At 38.3% G+C, this 21,177-nt stretch overlaps 1 protein-coding gene across 1 annotated transcript; it reads right to left on the bottom strand.

Moving 5' to 3' along the window:
- Positions 1–10,459: 10,459 nt before the first annotated feature.
- Positions 10,460–13,697, bottom strand: LOC124403214 (protein decapentaplegic). Its single transcript, XM_046876866.1, has 2 exons — positions 13,321–13,697; positions 10,460–12,838 (listed from the first exon to the last, which is right to left on the bottom strand). Exons 1-2 carry the CDS (start codon positions 13,661–13,663, stop codon positions 12,099–12,101), a joined length of 1,083 nt encoding a protein of 360 aa, XP_046732822.1. The 5' UTR covers positions 13,664–13,697; the 3' UTR covers positions 10,460–12,098.
- Positions 13,698–21,177: the final 7,480 nt, after the last annotated feature.

Raw genomic sequence — 21,177 nt, 5'->3', positions numbered from 1 at the left:
TATTTGAGGAATCAACAGATTCCGTAATACCAAGTAATGTAAATCTGATCTTTTTTATTTGAATAAATTGTGACAGGTCATGTATCCAATGAGAATAACTGGGTGGGTGAGGATTCTTCCAATTCAGTAATATAAGTCTCTTTGCTACTATAAAAAAAAAGGCGAGCATGTTTGATTGTAAGGATGACAAGGAGGGATTTGTGGGGTTGAGTCCAAATAATGCTATTAGGGGACATGGTTTAATGTCTAAAATGAAGTATTCAGAGATTGATTTAAAAATTGATGTCCAGAAATAGGTCAAGGCTGGGCAAAGCCAAAAAGTATGATAAAGAGTAACCGGAGCCTGCCGACATCGGTCACAAGTTGGATCCAAACCAGGGTTAATTTTAAATAGTTTGGTCTTTGTCCAATACACTCTATGCAACAATTTAAACTGTATTAACGAATGACGGGCGCATATAGACGAGGTATGTACACGACCAAGGGCCTTGAAACATTCCTCATCCGTGAAATTATAATTAAGGTCCGATTCCCAGTTACTCTTTATTTTAGAAAGGGATGAAGAGCCTGACTGGACAATGAATGAAAAAATAGTTTTATAAATATTAGAGACAGTACCCTTACAAAGTTTTGTTTCTAAAACTCGATCAATCTCTTGTTTAGGAGGTGGGTGCCGGAAATGAGAGGATGTGTTCCTTACAAAATCACGAATTTGGAGATATCGGAAAAAATTAGTTTTAGGGAGGTTGAATTTTTCTGACAGGTAGGAAAATGTGACAAATGTATTCTCCTGAAAAAGATCATTAATGTTTACAATGCCCCTTCTAAACCACAGTGCAAAGGATCCGTCAGAAATAGAGGGTAGAAAGGAGGGGTTTTTGTATGTAGGAGACAGACCTGATGCTGCCTGGAAACCAAAATGTTTTCTAAATTGTTTCCAGATTTTAAGGCTTTGTAGAACTAAAGGATTGGAGGAGTAATTGGATGTCTTCAACGCTAATGAAGAGCATAATAAAGCATGCAGAGGCACATGAGTACAGGAACTACATTCTATCTCAACCCATGCCGGAACCCATTGGCACAGGCCATAATATGACTGGATCCAGTAGAGAATACTATGGATATTTGCTGCCCAGTAATATATTAAAACGTAAAGGAGTGCAAACCCACCTAGTTTTTTGGGCTGTTGAAGAAACGATTTTTGGATCCTTATTGGGCCTCCGTTCCAAATATAATTAGATACTGCTTGATCTTAGGTCTTAAAAAATGTTTTTGGTAGAAAAAGTGGAATACTTTGAAACAGAAAAAGAAATTTGGGAAGAATATTAATTTTTATACTATTGATTCTACCTGCCAGAGAGAGTGGAAGAGTCATCCATTTGGCAAGAGCTTGCTTGGTTTTCTCTAACAATGCAATACAATTATGCTTAAATAAGTCACCATACATCCTTGTTATTGTAACTCCCAAGTATCTGAAGTTGTCCGAGCCTAATTTAAATGGTAATGTTGATATTGGAATAGATCTTGCAGAAGAATTAATTGGAAAAAGCTCACTCTTATGTAAGTTTAATTTATAGCCAGAGACACCACTAAACTGATTCAAAATATCTTAAGACGTAGGGAAGAGACGATTCTGGATCTGAAACATACACCACTATGTCATCCACATAAAAAGAAATCTTTTGTTCATTTCCTGCTCTAATAATACCAGTGATATTGTGGTTATTACGAAGGGAGATCGCGAGAGGTTCTATAGCTAAAGCAAACAGAAGAGGGGATAGTGGGCAACCCTGTCTGGTGCCAGGGTAAAGAGTAAAATAACCTAAGCTAACACCGTTCGTTCTCACAGACGCCAAGGGAGAGGAATATAAGAGTTTTACCCAGGACACAAATCTATCACCAAATCCACATTTTTCTAATGTAAAAAATAAATAGTCCCACTTAACCCGGTCGAATGCCTTCTCTGCATCGAGAGAAACCAAGGCCTCAGGCATAGAAGAGTCAGATGAAGTGTAAATTATATTCATCAACTGTCTGATATTAAAAAAAACCTGCCTATTTTAAATAAAGCCGGTCTGGTCTGGGTGAATGATGTCTTGGATAACAGTTTCTAATCTAAGAGAGAGAACTTTTGCCAAAATTTTTACATCTACATTGAGGAGTAAGATTGGGCGGTACGAGCCACACTCCAATGGATTCTTATCGGGCTTTAATAGGAGAGAAATTGACGCCTGATATAAAGAGGGGGGTAGGTAACCGTCGTTCAGAGACTCTTCAAAGACCGAGAGGAGGAGTGGGGAAAGCTGAGGGGAAAGCTTTTTAGATTTTCCACTCTGCTTTTGTGATATAGATTGCATAATTTCTGTTAAGCAAATAGGTTCATCCAATTTGGCTTTTGATTCGCTATCAATTTGGGGGATGTTAAGATTATCAAAAAAACTACTGATAGCGTTAGGATCCTTAAAAGATTCTGACTGATATAATGAGGAATAAAAAGATTTGAATTCATTATTAATTTCCTGAGGATCTGTTAAAATACTATCTTATTGGGTTTGGATTTGGGTAATAATTTTTTTTGCAGTTTTAAGTCTAAGTTAAAATGCCAGTGCTTTACCTGGTTTATCGCCAAATTCGTAGAAATGGTGTCGCAATTTAAGCAAAAACTGTTCAGTTTGAGCGGTGGAAAGAAGGTTAATTTCAGATTGCAAAAAGACCCTTTCATTATATAACGAAGGAGTTGGGTGGCTCGCATAATCCTGATCTAACATGCCAATTTGCTCAGAGAGTTTGAGAAGCCTCTTATTACGGAGTCTCTTAATATGAGTAGAGTGAGAAATAATTTCTCCACGTAAATAAGCTTTGAGTGTTTCCCAAAGTAAAGATGTAGAGATTCCCTCTGTTGAATTAATTTCAAGAAATGTAGAGATCTTTTCTGAGAGAAACTTAACAAAGTGGTTATTTGACAAAAGTAATACATTCATTTTCCAAGCAGCCAGGGAGGGCCAATTCGAGAGTTACTGGAGCATGATCGGAGATAATTATACTTTCATAAGATGAAGACTTTACTGGATGAATTTACTGTCAATGAAAAAATAATCAATACGTGTATACGTGTGGTGAGCTGGAGAGAAAAAGTAAAAGACTCTAGAAAGGGGGTTCAGAAGACGCCACACATCCGTTACTCTGTACAACTCTAAGAGGGAGTTAATTATTTTCGAAGATCGGGATGGGAGAGCTGATTTTGGAGATGACCTGTCCAAAACAGTGTTTAGAACACAATTAAAGTCACCTCCCATAATCAGTTGATAAAGATTTAAGTCTGGAAGTTTAGAGAAAAGATTAATAAAAAAGTCTGGATTATCCCAGTTAGGCGCATAAATGCTTGCCAAAGTAACTTGGCAATTATAAAGGGAGCCTGAGACAATCACATACCTACCATTGGGATCTTAAATAACATTTGAGGGGCTAAACAGGGTATTCTTATTGATTAGAATGGGATAGCTTTACAATTATATCCCGAATGAAAGACCTGTCCCACCCAGGACCTGAGCAAGCTTTTGTGGCAAGAGATCTTAAAATGAGTTTCCTGTAAAAAACATACGTTGGCTTTTAGGTTGTTTAAATAAGAAAATACTTTTACACTCTTTACCTTATTATTTAAGCCTTTGACATTCCAACTAATCATTTTAACCCTGCCCCCAGTCGCTTGGTGCATATCAGGCATTCTCCGTCAACAAGGGTTTAATAGAGTCAATAAATTGGTCAGGGGGTTTTAAAGAGAGAGCATTAAAGAGAAGAGCAATCAAAAACAAGATGATCGAAGGTGCACAAAACAAACAAACAAAAATAAAAGCATAAACAAGCCCTATCCCCTCCAAACATCCAGAGTGGACATAGGGTCTAACACCCATAGCTACTACAAACCTAAGTGGAAACAGTCAGATACAAAAGAAAACAACTAACAGGTTCCTTCAATTATTGGCTGCCCTTTCAGCAGTGCTGCGTGAACTGAATTACGATATGTACAAGTTATTATCAGCAGTGTGTTACATATGATTAAATTAACGTGGCCTTATGTAACAAATACAGACAGAATACTCAATTTTATCTTATTTTTTCTTTTACTTTTTTTACTTTTACTTTACTTTACTTTATAAGCTTTTGGTAAATTCTGCTCGTCAGGCCTTGTTCGCTGTAGTCTTGATGGAAGCAGTAAAAAAATAGGTGACGCCCATGCTGCGAAGAGAAGCTTTCACGTCCTTAAACTCAGCACGGGGCCGCACCACCTCAGCCGACATGTCCGGGAATATACGAATCACCGCCCCGTTGAATTCTAGAGAGCCCCGTTCACGACTACGCTTCTTTAGTTCTTTAGTTTGATAATGATGGAGTCGGACAAGCATATGCCTAAGGTATGCGTTTGGTTGTGGTTTCTGACCAACGCGGTGCGCGCAATCAATTTCTAAGGGCCTCGTGAAGGCGCTACTCCCGAACAAGTCAGAAAAAAAACGAAGTCATGAAAGCATGGCCTTCCAATCCTTCCGATATTCCAATTATCCTTAGGTTTTGCCTCCGTGAGCGATTCTCCAAATCGTCCAGCTTGAGTTTTAAGCTGTTGTTCTCTGCTTTCAACGCGTCGCACATGGTCTCCACCACTGTCAATCGGCCGTCTGAGTCATTAAGTGTCGTTTCAATGTCCCCAATCTTCTGAGCTTGCGATGAAAGGGTTGCTTGTAGTGGGGCCATGGCGGAACGAATCTCAGACAGAAATTCAGATCGCAGTGTTAAAATATATGGTGAATAATAATTAACTCCCTCAAAGAAGCAGGTGTGAGCTCAGCTTTCGGTTCAGCTATAGCCATAGCGTTAGCGTTGGCTGCTTGCTCGTTTCCTGATTCAGTCAACATTTCTGCTGTATTTTGTCCTTGCTTTTCCACTTTTGGCATTTTTCTTGAAGATATGTTACAGATAGAATTGTTTATGAGTATGTTGCAGAAAATAATTAAGATTGCTGATAAAAAAAAGACGAATGTTCACGGAGCGACTTCCACCTACGCCTAATCACCACGAGGCATACCGGAAGTCCAGTAGTAGTATTTTATAATCAATGCGAGATTTGATTGGGAGCCAGCGTATTTATCCCATATGGGATAAAAAAAAAAAAAACAGTAAAATTAAATGAAACAAAAAAAAAAATTAAACACCATGTACGCTCAAAGGAATAGTATATTTCTGGTCACAAAAATAAGAAAGCCAGGTGTATAGCTAATATGATATGCTCCAAACCAAACTCAAATTAAATGCTTGTTTGACAAATTAATGTTGAGCTAACATTAGCATACAGTTCTAGCATACATTTCTTATATTCAATTATATTTGACTATAAATCTTCACTCTTACCCCAGGTCTTCCTTATTTATTCTTGTTCTAGTTATTTTTTTCTGGCATAGGGTGTGTACCTTTTCTTTATTTTAAAAACTGTGGAAATTAAAAAATATAGATGTGCATTGCTACTTTAGGGGTCCCTGGTATATTTTTGTACAAATCCCCCTTTAGGGGTTTTGGGGGAATAGTGAACTTTGAGATTTGGCATTTTTATCAAATTATATGCACACTGTTAAAAATGTTTCCGTTATAAAACAGTAATGAACTGGCAGCACAGTTGCCAGCAACTTACTGTAAAATCACCAGTGTCTTAGTGTAGGTTAAAATTACAGTTGGCTACTGTTTATTAAAAAACAGTAAAGAACTGGCAGCACGGTTGCCAGCAACTTATTGTAAAATTAACAGTGTCTTATTGTTGGTGAAATTTACAGTTGGCTACTGTTTTTGCAAATACAACATGACACTGTTTCTACATTAAAGTATATTTCTGAAAATATAATTAGCAGTTTTTTTAAACCTTGTGATTAAAGAAATTGCCCCAGTTTAACTACAAAACACCACATTACTTCCATGTATAAATGTACCCTTTAACAGAAGTAAATCAGCTTTAGAGACTTGTTTCAAAAGATCTCTTCTTTATTAAACTGTCTTAGAATAAAACCTAAATAACAGGTTTTAAAGAAAATAACACAGAAACTTATTTACAGAAAATTTGTATAAAATAAAAACAATGGTCAATCAAAAGCCCAAAGCTTATTACATGTATGGAAATACATCTAAATGTAAAAAAAAAAATTACTCTGGAAAGAAAGACAAAGTGAATGACGGAGAACACCCAAGTATATACAGTATTTTTGAGTGAATATGTATGTGATGTGTGTGTTGTGAGTGTGTGTATGCAATGTTTGTGTGTGTCATGTGTGTGGTCTGTGGTGTGTATTGCTTATATAAATTCCCACTTAAAATCTATAAATTTTTTAAGTAGACTGGAGACACGTCCGCTTTGATACTCCTAAGCGTGGTGCCCTTTTCCGGATTTATCCCGATTAACCGCCTGAAAAACAAATGTGTGTTTAGAGAGGAGGGGAAATGGTTACTTACGGAGAACATATAGCAAAGTATATTCTTGTATAAAGAACAGTTTCAATCCAGGAAAAAAACAAGCTACAGCACGGAGATCTTTTGGGCAAAAAGTAAAACAAAATAACACTGATATATAAGGGTTTTTTTCTAACGCTGGAGTCTTCACGCAGTGGAAAACACCAGTCATTTTAGTGTGATACAAAGACAATGTGATTTCAGTGCAATGGAGTTTGAAAAATTAACTTTATCGAAGGATTATCAAATATTTTGCTGAATGAAACTCACCCGGTAATTGGGAATAATGCAACCCGAGTCTGAAATTCAGCTGCACACCAGAGTGGTGCATCTGGCATATTAATCACTGAAAATGAACAAATAGAAGATCGATTCACTTTCAATATCCACCATACATGTTAGCTGCCATAGCAAATGTAATGAATTTTGTCACGCAAACAAAAGGGAACTCACCGGTTAATGTTATAAAGATGAATAAAAGTCCCCGTGTGCTCACTGCAGTTTACAAAAATACGGTATAGTAATGTTTTATTTTCTCTGAGTAATAAATAGAGCAAAATGCTGTTATATTGTGTCTACATTATTTTACAACAACAATAAAACAGTAATGTACTGCTTTTGAACATAACATTTATTATACTGTTGAAATTCTGCCGTAAAAATTAACAGCAATTTCTAACAGTGTACTTAAAAAATTGTGCAAATAGGCCTCATTTGCCCAATTGTGTTGTGGCGAGTAATTTATTACTCTCAAAATATTCCACTTGCTAATGAAATGATGGTGAACATCCCTATGTTACGGATGTAACCGTAGTTCCCTGAGGGAACGAGATGCTGTATCAAAACGCTTTGGAAACGCCCTGCGTAGTCCACGGTCTGAATCGCGTGTAAAATCTGCCCAATAGGCAAGTCGTGACATCATCGGCAGGCGACGTCACGCAAACCAGGAATCTACAAAATGGCGCAGCGATGGTAATGGCATAAGCTTCTGAGAGAGGTGAAGGTAAACGCTTACAGGGATGCAGAGAGTATGGCCCTAGATGCAGTGTCTCATTTCCTCAGGTAACTAGGGTTACATCCGTAACCTAGAGATGTTCCCTCTCAGGAACTTGAGCTGTGTCGAAACGCTTTGGGAACGAGTATACCATTGCACCATACTGACCAGTCCCTGCATAGAGTGTCTGGGCAACACCAGCATGCAGGACAGAGGAGCCGAGAGTGGCTCTGATGTTGAGGTTGTAAAACCTGGTGGTCAACAGGGTGGACCAACCCGCAGCATCACATATGTCCTGCAGACAAGTCCGTAAAGGCCGCCATACTCTGGGTCGAATAAAACCAACCAAAATCGCATCCACAATCCATCTACTGAGAGTCTGCTTATTAGCAGGAAACCCTTTCCTATGAGGGCCATAGCAGACAAACAGTTGCTCCGACCTCCTCCAAGGACTTGTCCTGTGGAGGTACGTATCCAGTGCTCGCACTGGACACAGTCGAATTTTCTGGTTTGGAACTAGGAAGGGAGGAGGGCAGAATGCCTGCAACACAACAGGTCATGAGGGAGCCGTAGGGATCTTAGGTACATAACCAGCTCTAGGGTAGAGGAACGCACTGGCCATGCCAGGGGTAAATTCCAGAAGAGACGTAGCCACAGACAGGGCTTGTAGGTCCCCAATCCTTTTAAGGGAGGATATCGCCAAAAGGAAGGCGGTCTCAACTGACAGGTACCTAAGGGCCACCTCGGCCAAAGGCTCGAAGGGGTGCCCAGACAGAGCTGCCAGCACTATGACCAAATCCCAAACAGGCACTCTGGATTGTAGCTCGGGCCTCAGCCTCCGGGTGCTGCACAGGAAACGAGTCACGAGAGGGTGTTTCCCTAGCAACTGCACCGCTGGCGGGGTACAATAAGCTGCGATAGCGGACACGTAAACCTTCAAGGTGGATCGGGCCAACCCTTTTGCAAACTGTTTGTGTAAGAACTCCAGAACTGACCCAACCGGGCAGTTGACTGGGTCCAACTCGTTGTGCTCACACCATGCGGAGAACAGCTGCCATCTAGCGGCATACAACCTTCCTGTAGAGGGAGCTCTGGAATGGAAAGCAAACCTCAGGAACCTCCTGTGAGCAGGAAGGATGGCTATGTGGAAATAGGCATTCCATAGATCTATTGTGACAAACCAGTCTTTGGACTTGATCTGTGACACAATCTCTCGAGGGTAAGCATCCTGAATCAAAACCTCATGAGTGAGCGGTTCAAGGAGCGTAGATCTAGGATTGGCCTTAATCCACCGTCCTTTTTTAGAACGACAAAGTACCAGCCTTATTAGCCTGACTCCCTGACCGGGGGGGGACCACCTCGATGTCCCAGGACCATGTGGGACACATCCCGTTGAATGGAGGAGGAGGGGACCTGAATTAAATTGCGTAGCCCACCTCTATTGTACGCAGGACCCATGGAAATACATCCGGCAGCTCTTCCCAGGCTGCCAGGAAATCTCTCAGGGGAACCAACCTCTCATGGAACAATGCCCTGCAGCCGTCGGAACCTCCAGAGAGGTTGCAGGTCTCCTCCATCCTCAGCGATCTCTTGGGCGGAAATGGAGGAACACATCTGGTGGAAGGAGGCTGCGCCCCAAAGCACATCTTGTGGCAGGGCTAACAGCGTGGCCTCCTGTGCCAAGGCATTCGATTGGTATCAAACGCTCTGCTACTGGGCTTCGCAGTGCCTGACCATGCCCCATGCATAAGCCCTACCTATTAGAGCCGAAGTGGCTTTTGTAGGCAACACCGGACCGTTCCACAATGCATCACCTGGGGAGAGAAAATTTCCTGGGAGATGCCTAACAATGGACAAAAGTATCATTTTCCTCACCCGACCTGTAGTGCTGTAAAGAGATATAAGACAGTCACAAATTAATTGTATTTCATTTATTGGCTTTTAATTGTTTGTATTTTGTAGGTGTTAACTCCTGCAGGTGAAAATATTCCATGTTCTGTCACTTGGTGTCTTTTGGTTTCAGAATGTATCAGACAGAAAACACTGTAACTTAATTCTGGGACAAGAATTAATTTCTATATCCACGTGCATGCACATATCATGGGAGGTTGTCCTTTCTGTCAATTTTGAGATGAGAAATAAATGGGTTATTCCGAATACCAGAGACCAGAGACAACAGCCATTCCATTTTGCCATTACGGCTATCAGTACATTTATATTTAAATATATAAAAATAAAAAATAAAAGGCTTTATTGTGCAGATTTTCCCTTTGTACCTCAGCCGCATTTACAATCTCGATCAATATGTCTATGCTTCATGCACGATTTTATGGGCAGGGATAACTGTTTTACCACTATTTCAGCATTCTACTTTTCTTTCAACAATTCAGCAGTTAGTCATTACCTTTGGTCATTCCTTTGGTCATTCCTTGCCAGTCACTATGACCTGTCCTTGGTGCTGGAATCATTATTCCTTTGGTCAAAGATTTAAAACTTCTGTGCTATTATACAGCCCTGTACCTGGCCTGAGCTAATGCCAAAATAAAAAGTTTTTCCTTAAGTGTAATCCAGCCTTTATGTTTGTTTTCATGATTACTGGTGTGGTATAGGAGCTGAATCTCATCCAATGTTTTAATCAAAAGCTAACTGCACATTGACCTGTGTGTGTGATCTGTACATATACTGTACTGTATGGTTTTTGTAACTCCATTTATAGTACTGAAACATTAAACGGTGCTATTATTTTAAACAGTTTAACTGTATTTAAATGGTTTTTAAGGTCATGGTAATGTGTGCAGAACATTAAAACCCCTTTACATTTTTCATACTCTGTTACAGTATAGACTCACCTCAAATGAATGAAAACACAAACAAGTTTATGATTTGATAAAATAATATATTATATATAATATATATTAATTTATAATATCACAGTGACAGATTTAATATTTAACCCTTTACTATTACAGTTTTAAAGGGCAATTGACAATGCATGCCATAGCACAAAGCAAATCCAATGGACCTAAGATAGGTCACAATTCAGATCTGGACAAGAGTACTGAATAACAGCAATATCTATCATTTAAAAAAAAAAAACAAATGTCAAGATGCAAGTCACTTCTAAAAAAAAAAAAGGCATATGAATTATCAACCCTATAATGTAGTATGGTGGTGGAAGCATAATGCTATAAGGATCAGTTTTGGTATTGCAGGGACTGAGAAGATTTACCAGAAAATGAACAAATAAAAAGAACAGAAACCTGAGATTATTTTACAGTTGTAAAAGTGTGAATCATCGTGTTATTTGTTTACCACTAGCACATGTTAACATTCTACACTAATAGCACATGTGATGACATTTTATTCTTTTATACTAACTTGCATCATAGTGTACGATTTCAAAGGTGTAATCATGTTGGGATAAGATGATGAATGACTTTCCATTAACTGTTAATCTTAGGGGATTTTAACAGTGGTTTCTGGAAAATGTTGTTTTAGGAATTAACCCTCTTAAACACAAAACAACTCTTGTGTCCTTTAATTTCTTTCATTAAATCTTCCTTTGAGACACTTGAACTTCAACTCATGTGACGTCAGAAAATCTGAATGTGTCTGAAGGAATGTATTGCTTTTGCTACTAAGTACATGAGCTAATTGATGCCTGTATTTGGAAAATAACTGCATAGTGATCCTTAGCACCTAGTGAGAACACTGTCAAAATTTATGAGCTGTAGTAAATTACATACTGAACAGTTAAAAATAAGTAGGGTTTTTGGTATTTTCTTTATTGTTTGGTATGTATATGGGGACAGTAGCAGTATCTGATGTTGTGAGGTCAAACAACAACAAAAAAAAACGGCCAAAGCTGCCTCTAATAAGACACTTGAAGCAATTGTCTCTTTAAAACGCCTACTCTCAATACTTGAGTTTCACTGATCTTTTCACATTCTTTGTTCATTTAAACATATAGCTCTGATGACATCACCGACAGAGACGTTTCTTTCTCTGTCTTTACTTTGGTTGGTTCACTAGTTAGTCAAGGCCATGTGGGATAGAAATATATATGCTCAAGGTTATTGTACTGTAAAAGATTCTGTCATATCTTTGATTACTGGCACTCCCTGACCTTGAAAATTATCATAACAGATTGTTTACTTTAAAATCAGCTGAATTCACTTACGCAAGACTGCTATTATACACATTGGCATTAGAATGGTTAAAAAAAAAGTATGTACAGGAAAATGAAAATATTTCACATAGTAAATACAGTAAACACAGCAAGCAGAAATAAATTAATTACATTTAACAAACTAATACAAGATACTGTATTCAAAATACTAAATGTGTCACTTATACAAATAGTTTACTCATCTATAACATAAGAAAAGACAAGAATACAAAATGTCATTAATAAGTTATAATAAATAATTTTAACTCTACATGTGAGACTAAGGCTTTCCTTTGTTTTAATACTGAGTATCCAGGTGTAGTTTCTTCTTCAAAGAAGAGGAGTCCCATCAGAGAAATGTTGCATAACCGTGAACAACATAACCATGTCCATGTACAGCATTGTTGCACAATATTTTTGAAATTGAATAGTATTGTAAAAAACAAAAAGTTTTCAGGCACAGTGGCATTTGGTGACAATCAAATCATTAAAGGATGTTAGTTTTAGCTTCCCCCGACTATCATAATGCATGAGAATCATCGGCTCATACTCAGCTGGCACGCAACATGGGCGAGGCGTCGCTCCTTTGGTTAAGCGATGTAGACGTGACTTTATCTGAGTGTGCATACTGGCTGGTTTGTAATTGTGTGGGCATGAGCCATCACAGAAATACATTGTGTAGCCAGCAGGAGCCACAATCCAGTCTGACCAGCCAATTTCCTCAAAAGAAACACTCAGTGATTTCCGACCACAGTAGCTGTCATCCTCAAAGCTTTCTCCATAAGTGGAACGAGTGTTTCTCACTTTACTATCCATTAACTTAAGTTCCAAACAGATCTGCACAGTGGGTTCAGTGTCATCTTTTTTGTTTCCAACAAGGCCAATGTCAACAATTAGTAATGCATCACTAGTCTTCTTAAGCCATTCGTGAACTGCAAAGGTCACATCCATTGTAATATTCTGGCCTCTTGATTTAATTTTTTTATTTATATAAGAATGGGAGCTTATGTATATTCTAACCAGAATTTTCTGATTGTGCAGTGGTTGGACAAAATTGTTATGCAGAGGTCTTTGAAGTTGCAGCTGTGCTTGTGCCAAGAGAAACTCGTCTGTTATATGAGACTCCCTGTGAAAAACAGCCCTGAACCATTGAGTCACTGATTCAGGACCATTCTGTGAATTCAATGGCCGCACTGTAAGGAAAGATATTCATTAAAATGCTGACATGGTTTGAGTTTGTTTTTATTGCATGTGCTACACTTATGATTACACTTTTGACAAATTTTATAATAAATACCCTAAAGCAACACAACTCAAGAAAAGTATTAAAGAAATCAATTGCACCTCTTAGTGATTCCAGCTATTTTATCAGTTATCAAATACATTTAAGTTACCAAACTTTTGACAACAGTTGACAATTTATTAATTAATTACAAAATAGTTAAATAATCGTTCATACTTTGCACAACAATATCACTAAAACACATTTAAGACACAAGCTGTTAAGACACAAGTTGTATTAAAGTTGTTCATAATCTGTCCGCTAAGTCCAGATTCTGACATGTCTAAACGATGCTAGGTTAAATGCTTGGTATAAGAATGTTAAATGGGGAATGTCTGTCGCCTCAACAGTTCAGTCCATGCTTAATCTAAGTAATAGCTTTATTTTATTTACCTGCGGTATGAAGAAAGTGACTGGGGCCACTTTGAAAAGACTGCATGTTCCTTCTCATGTTCTGATATTGACGGTATATTCTGATTAGTTCTTGATAAGATGACTTTCCTTTAAACGGTGGTGGTTTATCCATCCCCAAGTATTCCAGCATACTGGTTTTAAGAGCCTCAAGCTGTAGAGTTTGATTTGTTCCTGTATAATCCTGAACAGCCCTTGATACTCGTAGACTGGAACTAAATAAGACAAGCCAAGCAAAGAGAACATAACATTGACTGGCTGAGTTCTGCATGACAAACTCTTTTTCAGATGCGCGCATTGTAATGGTTGATGAGACTCCAGTCATACTTTCCTTTATAGCATAGCTTACCACACCCACTGTGGGGGATTGTATACTTTTTTAAATTACCATCTATTACGCCATCATAAACCACTTCAGTGTTACAGATGTTTATTTCTCAAACAATATATGTTTATATGTATGTTTTATAAACCATATTTGCATATATATAAATATATATATATATATATATATATATATATATATATATATATATATATATATATATATATATATATATATATATATATATATGTACTATATGGAAGATAATGAGTTTGATTATATGTAATAATTATTTTTAATAGAATATTGGCACACACAAATGTATGTGCACATGTATTATATATACAAGTACTAATACATCAATGCACTTTCTAGCAAACTCTACTTATGCAGTATAAAAGCTCTTCACTCTTAATCACAGATGAGTCATACACCTTACCTTGTCAACAGCCTTTCTAATAATGACACCACCCAGCCTTGTGTCATTCTGTCACGTTTGCATGTTGATGACCTTGATTTTTTTTATTTTATTATTATTTCCTTCTTGAGGTTTTATCACAAACTTATACAGGTGTAGAATACAGTAAGGTACAGTGTTCATTTTTAAGTATTTTTAAATATTAAGTATCCATGGAACATCATCAATGTTAAAATAAAATAAAAAACTGATTTCCAAAGGTTTCTTCTCAAAAGGTGATCATTTAAATAAACCTAGTTAAACACTGTTAAGAAAAAAGTATGCTTTCTGTAATCCTTTTGGGGAAATTATGTGAAATGTACTCAGGTAGGTTTCAAACATGCATTGTAACATGGGTCATGCCGGATTTCAAAGAGAACATTGTTGAGTAATCAGGCTCTTTTGAGAAGAACAAAAGGAAGGTTCTATTTTAAAATATGAATGTGACGTTTACAGCAACGCATGTACACCAAAGATAGCATGCTTTGCCACACCCAGAGCAAACTCAATTTTGGGGGTGGGTGGGATAAGGGGAGTCAGACAATGCATAAGTTTGTAGACAAATAAATAATATCCATTATATTCTCTTAAAATAATATGGACAATAAATCTAACCTTTTTGCAAATTCATTATAAGTTTTATAATTTTTATTCTAGACTGACCATTGTGTATCATGTGTTGTCATGCACTCAATCAATTATTACTATGTTGTAAATAACATAATTTCCAGTAAACAATGTTATCATATCAAATTATATACCAATATATATATATATATATATATATATATATATATATATATATATATTATATAACAACATGAACATAGCTTCTAACTGAATATTATGAATGGAACGAAAGCTTGGTACAATTATAGAAGGACTATAGTGGATAGGGAGTAACACTCTGCAAACACTCTCAAAGCAATGCATTTTTTAAGCTTGTTAGACACATTCCTTTCACATATTCCAAACAAAGAATGTAAACAGTAATTAACAATAATGGCTGTGGCCATCTTTTGGTATAATAATTAATATTTCTCTGTTTCTATTTGTTTCTTTGCATGACATGTAGATGCTGAAGCATACAAAATCTTTCTATTCTTTGTTCCACTTGTGTAAAACTCATGACTACTTTGGCAGCTTTTTCCTGCTTTTTGAAGTCTGCAGTAGAGTACATGCTGTGAAAAAGCATGTAATTGGTTGAACTTATTGAATCACAAGACAAGTGATTCATTCAGTTAGAACGTAAGTCTTACTGGTTCAACAAGTGGAGATGAAGGCGGAAGCCAGACTACACAAAGAATGTAGCACTTCAGAGAATTTTTATACCATGCTCTGACCCCTTATGTCATTACAGCAATCACAAACTCAACATTTGAAAAAATATATATATAAAACTGATTTGCTGTTGTCATTTGAGGTAAAAATACAACCTCAATTGCAAAAAAGTGCAATACTGTGTAAAATAAATACAATTAAATAAATGCAGGATGCAATCATTTGCAACCCTCATAAACCTATATTTTATCCATAATAGAAAATAGAAACAAATGTTATAACTGAGCAAGTGTATGATTTTGTGGTAATGAATAAAGTAATTTTGGATTTGATCACCTAATCTGTTAAAATCCCCTAAAAGAGCCCCTAAAAGCTCCCCTAATCTGTGAAAAACAGTGTTGACTAAATTCAGCATAATAATCCTTAATATAAAATTGCAAAGATTTTGAATAGCTCATCAACAGCAGTACATAATATTATCAAAGGTTGTAAAGAATCTGGAGAAATCTCTGTGTTCAAAATACAAAGGTGAAAATCAATGCTGGACATGTGTGATTTACTGACCCTCAGGTGGCCCTGCATTAAACCAGGCATGATTCTGTAACTGAATCACTGCATGGGCTCAAAAACATCCCCAGAAGCCATTGTCTGTGGAACAAAGTTTGCTGTTTTATTCACAAATGCAGGCTGAATCCTTATCAATAATAGAAGAAGCCATAGGTGACTAGTGCTTAAATTAAAGGCCTGCATCTTTAATTGTATATGGGGTGCATTAGTGACTATAAAATTGGTATCTGGCACATTTGTAAAGGCACCATCAATGCTGAAAGGTACAGTGAGGAAAATAAGTATTTGAACACCCTGCTATTTTGCAAGTTCTCCCACTTAGAAATCATGGAGGGGTCTGAAATTGTCATCGTAGGTGCATGTCCACTGTGAGAGACATAATATAAAAAAAAAATTCAGAAATCACAATGTATAATTTTTAAACTATTTATTTGTTTGATACAGCTGCAAATAAGTATTTGAACACCTGTCTATCAGCTAGAATTCTGACCCTCAAAGACCTGTTAGTCTGCCTTTAAAATGTCCACTTCCACTACATTTATTATCCTAAATTAGATGCACCTGTTTGAGGTCGTTAGCTGCATAAAGACACCTGTCCACCCCATACAATCTGTAAGAATCCAACTACTAACATGGCCAAGACCAAAGAGCTGTCCAAAGACACTAGAGACAAAATTGTACACCTCCACAAGGCTGGAAAGGGCAACCGGGAAATTGCCAAGCAGCTTGGTGAAAAAAGGTCCACTGTTGGAGCAATCATTAGAAAATGGAAGAAGCTAAACATGACTGTCAATCTCCCTCGGACTGGGGCTCCGTGCAAGATCTCACCTCGTGGGGTCTCAATGATCCTAAGGAAGGTGAGAAATCAGCCCAGAACTACACGGGAGGAGCTGGTCAATGACCTGAAAGAGCTGGGACCACCGATTCCAAGGTTACTGTTGGTAATACACTAAGACATCATGGTTTGAAATCTTGCATGGCATTAAGTTTGCCAATGACCATTTGGATGATCCAGAGGAGTCATGGGAGAAAGTCATGTGGTCAGATGAGACCAAAAACTTTTGGGTCATAATTCCACTAAACCTGTTTGAAGGAAGAAGAATGATGAGTTCCATCCCAAGAACACCATCCCTACTGTGAAGCATGGGGGTGGTAGCATTATGCTTTGGGGGTGTTTTTCTGCAAATGGTACAGGGCAACTGCACTGTATTAAGGAGAGGATGACCAGGGTCATGTATTGCGAGATTTTGGGGAACAACCTCCTTCCCTCAGTTAGAGCATTAAAGATGGGTCGAGGCTGGGTCTTCCAACATGACAATGACTCGAAGCACACAGCCAGGATAACCAAGGAGTGGCTCTGTAAGAAGCATATCAAGGTTCTGGCGTGGCCTAGCCAGTCTCCAGACCTAAACCCAATAGAGAATATTTGGAGGGAGCTCAAACTCCGTGTTTCTCAGCGACAGGCCAGAAACCTGACTGATCTAGAGAAGATCTGTGTGGAGGAGTGGGCTAAAATCCCTCCTGCATTGTGTGCAAACCTGGTGAAAAACTACAGGAAATGTTTGACCTCTGTAATTGCAAACAAAGGCTACTGTACCAAATATTAACATTGACTTTTTCAGGTGTTCAAACACTTATTTGCAGCTGTATCATACAAATAAATAGTTAAAAAAATCATACATTGTGATTTCTGGATTTTTTTTTTTTTTAGATTATGTCTCTCACAGTGGACATGCACCTACGATGACAATTTCAGACCCCTCCATGATTTCTAAGTGGGAGAACTTGCAAAATAGCAGGGTGTTCAAATACTTATTTTCCTCACTGTATATACAGGTTTCAGAGCTATATATGTTTCCATTAAGATGACATCTTTTTCAGTGAAAGACTTGTATATGTCAGCAAACAGTGCTAAACTGAATACTGTATCTATTACAATAGCATAGCTTCATAGTAGAAGAGTCCAAGTGCTGCAGTCCGGACCCTTTATCAGCTGAAACAATTGGTGCATTATGAAACTGAAAATAATAAAGAAAAAATATCTTATATCACACACAAATGGAACATTCTTCTCCAAAAACTTTAGCAACAATTCTCTTCAGTTCACAGATGCTTACGTACTTTTGTTAAAACAGGATCGCATCTTTTTTTTAAACATGACTTGGCCATCAAAATGGTGTAAGTCAATGGCTATATTCTATTTATTGTAGCATACATGTATGCATTTGTTATCAAACTACATTCTTATCCTCATTCATGACCACACTCTCAAAACTAGCCTGCAATGATATAATGTACAGAAAGAGTCACTGAACAAAACAGTGACCAAATCTAACTGAATATTTTTAGTGAACAGAATTAAAAGCTTTGGGTCACTGGGATGAATCAAAATTACCACTGCTAGAGCAATGTAAAAAGGTGACTGGTGTAATTAATCACATTTTTATTTACATCATGTAGCTGCACAGGTGAGTGTGAGTACCTTACCTGGAAAAGTTCGCCTGGAAATGTCAGGAAACGTGAGTGGGAGGACCTAAATGCAGAATGCAGGCTGACGTTCAAAAAGGCAGTCTTTAATGAGAAGGCAGAGCAATAATATCAACTGTCCAAATACTTATGAACCCCCTTAAATGGGAGCACCAAAACAAAAGAGAAAAAAGAAAGAGCAAAAACTTAACTTCAAACCTGGAGACCCAGATCAGAAGAGACAGGAAACTGTCTGAAAACAAACGGCCAAGAACCGGCAAAAAGAAAAACAAAAAAATGGCCGGCCGGCTGGCTGAGTTTTAAGTATGTCCAAGACCAAATAGATTTTTCTACCGCTGTCAGCCATTGTGGGCGTAAAAAATTCTAACTTAAATGTATTAATGTATACAGATCACTACAAATGAGACAAAATCACTTGCTTGACTTAACAGTTTCCCTCTAACCAAGAAGACAGAAAAATGCTGACGTTATTGTGGGCCAGCTAGCTGGCCCTGTGAGGTGATTTTGAAATCATCCCATTGCTAATAAAGTTTAAGGTACATTGGCCAGCACTACTGATTCTGAAGGCAGTGGGCAGATTAGATTAGCATGGCAGAACATAGAGGGTTGATATGAAATCTGATTGAACAAAAAATCTAACATCCACATTCACGTACTGGAAGCAGTGCAGCCAAGAGAAACGCTACAAAATGAAGAGAATAGACGGTTGGGAATAAATGAATACAATTTTTTCTTTTTTCGGCTACTCCCATTAGGGCTCACCACAGCGGATCATCCGTCTCCATACTATTCTGTCCTCTACATCTTCCTCTATCAAACCAACTACTTGTATGTCTTCCCTCACCACATCCATAAACCTTCTCCTTGGTCTTTCTCTTTTTTTCCTTCCTGGTGGTTCCATCCTCGGCATTCTCCTACCGATGCACCTCAATGTCCCTCCTCTGCACATGTCCAAACCAGATCAATCAGGCCTTTTCCCATTGGTCCCTAAAACATCCTACATGAGCGGTCCCTTTAATAAGTTAATTTCTAATCCTGTCCATCCTTGTTACTCCCAATCAAAATCTCAACATCTTAAGTTCTGCTACCTTCAGCTCCACCTCCTGTCTTTTACTCAATGCCACTGTCTCTAAACCATACCCTCAAAGCAGGTCTCACCACAGTCCTATAAACTTTCCCTTTCACTCTATCACAAATCACTCCTGCCACTTCTATCCGCCCAATCGACCCTGCCTGCACACTTTTCTTCACTTCTCTAACACATTCTCCATTACTTTGCACTGCTGACCCCAGGTACCTAAACTCATCCACCTTCACCACCTCTTTTCCATGTAACCACACCACTCCACTGTCATCTCTCTCATTCACACACATGTACTCTGAATTACTCCTACTGACTTTCATTCTTCTTCTCTCCAGCATGTACCTCCACCTCTCCAGGCTCTTTTCAACCTGCTTCCTACACTCACCACAAATTGCAATATTATCTGCAAACATCATAGTCCACGGAAACTCCAGTCTGAACTGTCTCAACCTGTCCATCACCATTGCAAACAAGAAAAGGTCTCTGAGCCGATCCTTGATGCAGTCCAACCTCCACCTTAAAACAGTTTGTAGTTCATACTGCACACTTTACAGCTGTCACACTGTCCTCATACATGTCCTGCACAACCCTCACATACTTCTCTGACACACCTGCCTCATACAATACCACAACTCCTCTCTCAGCACCCTGTCGTACGCTTTCTCTAAATCTACAAACACACAACTCCTTCTGATCTTCTCTATACTTCTCCATCAACATTCTCAAAGCAAATAATGCATCTGTGGTGCTCTTCCTTGGCATGAAACCATACAGTTGCTCACAGATAGTCACCTCTTTCCTTAGCCTGGCTTCCACTGCTCTTTCCCATAACTTCATGGTGTGACTGATCAGCTTTATTCCCCTGTAGTTACTGCAGGTCTGCACATCTCCCTTATTCTTAAAAACTGGTATCAGCACACTTCTTCTCCATTCCTCATGCATCCTCTCAACTTCCAAAATTTTGTTGAACAACCTGGCTAAAAACTCCACTGCCATCTCTCCTAAACATCTCCATGCTTCTACTGGTATGTTATCTTGTTCAACTGACGTTCAATCCACTCTTTATCCTCTTAATCACTGCTCTCACTTCCTAATTTACTAATCCTATCCAAATCCTGCTTCAACATCACATTATCCACCCTCCTCTCTCTCTCATTTTCCTTATTCATCACCTGCTCGAAATACTCCCCCCACCTTCTCAACACACTCTCCTCACTAGTCAACACATTTCCATCTCCATCCTTTATTGCTTTAACTTGCAGCACATCCTTCCCAGCTCGGTCCCTCTGCCTGGCCAATCGGTACAAATTATTTTCTCCTTCCTTAGTGTCCAACTTCTCATACAACTCCTGATATGCCTTTTCTTTTATTTTGCCACAACCTTCTTTACCTGCTGCTGCATCTCCTTGTACTCCTTCCCACTTTTCTCATCTCTCTGCCGATTCCAATACTGTTTTGCCAACCTCTTTCACCTTTTGTTTTTCTGCACTTCCTTAATCCACCACCACACCTCTTTGTCTTTCTTTCTATTTCCAGATGTCACACCAACTACCTTTCAGGCAGTCTCCCTTATCACTTCTGCAGTATTTGCCCAATCATCTAGCACCTTTTCACCGCTGAGCCCCAGTCTGACCTCTT

The sequence above is a fragment of the Silurus meridionalis genome, chromosome 20 (assembly GCF_014805685.1).
Source record: "Silurus meridionalis isolate SWU-2019-XX chromosome 20, ASM1480568v1, whole genome shotgun sequence".
Taxonomy (NCBI): domain Eukaryota; kingdom Metazoa; phylum Chordata; class Actinopteri; order Siluriformes; family Siluridae; genus Silurus; species Silurus meridionalis.
The sequence above is the reverse complement of the archived record's forward strand: the minus strand, read 5'-3'. Positions and strand labels throughout refer to the sequence as shown.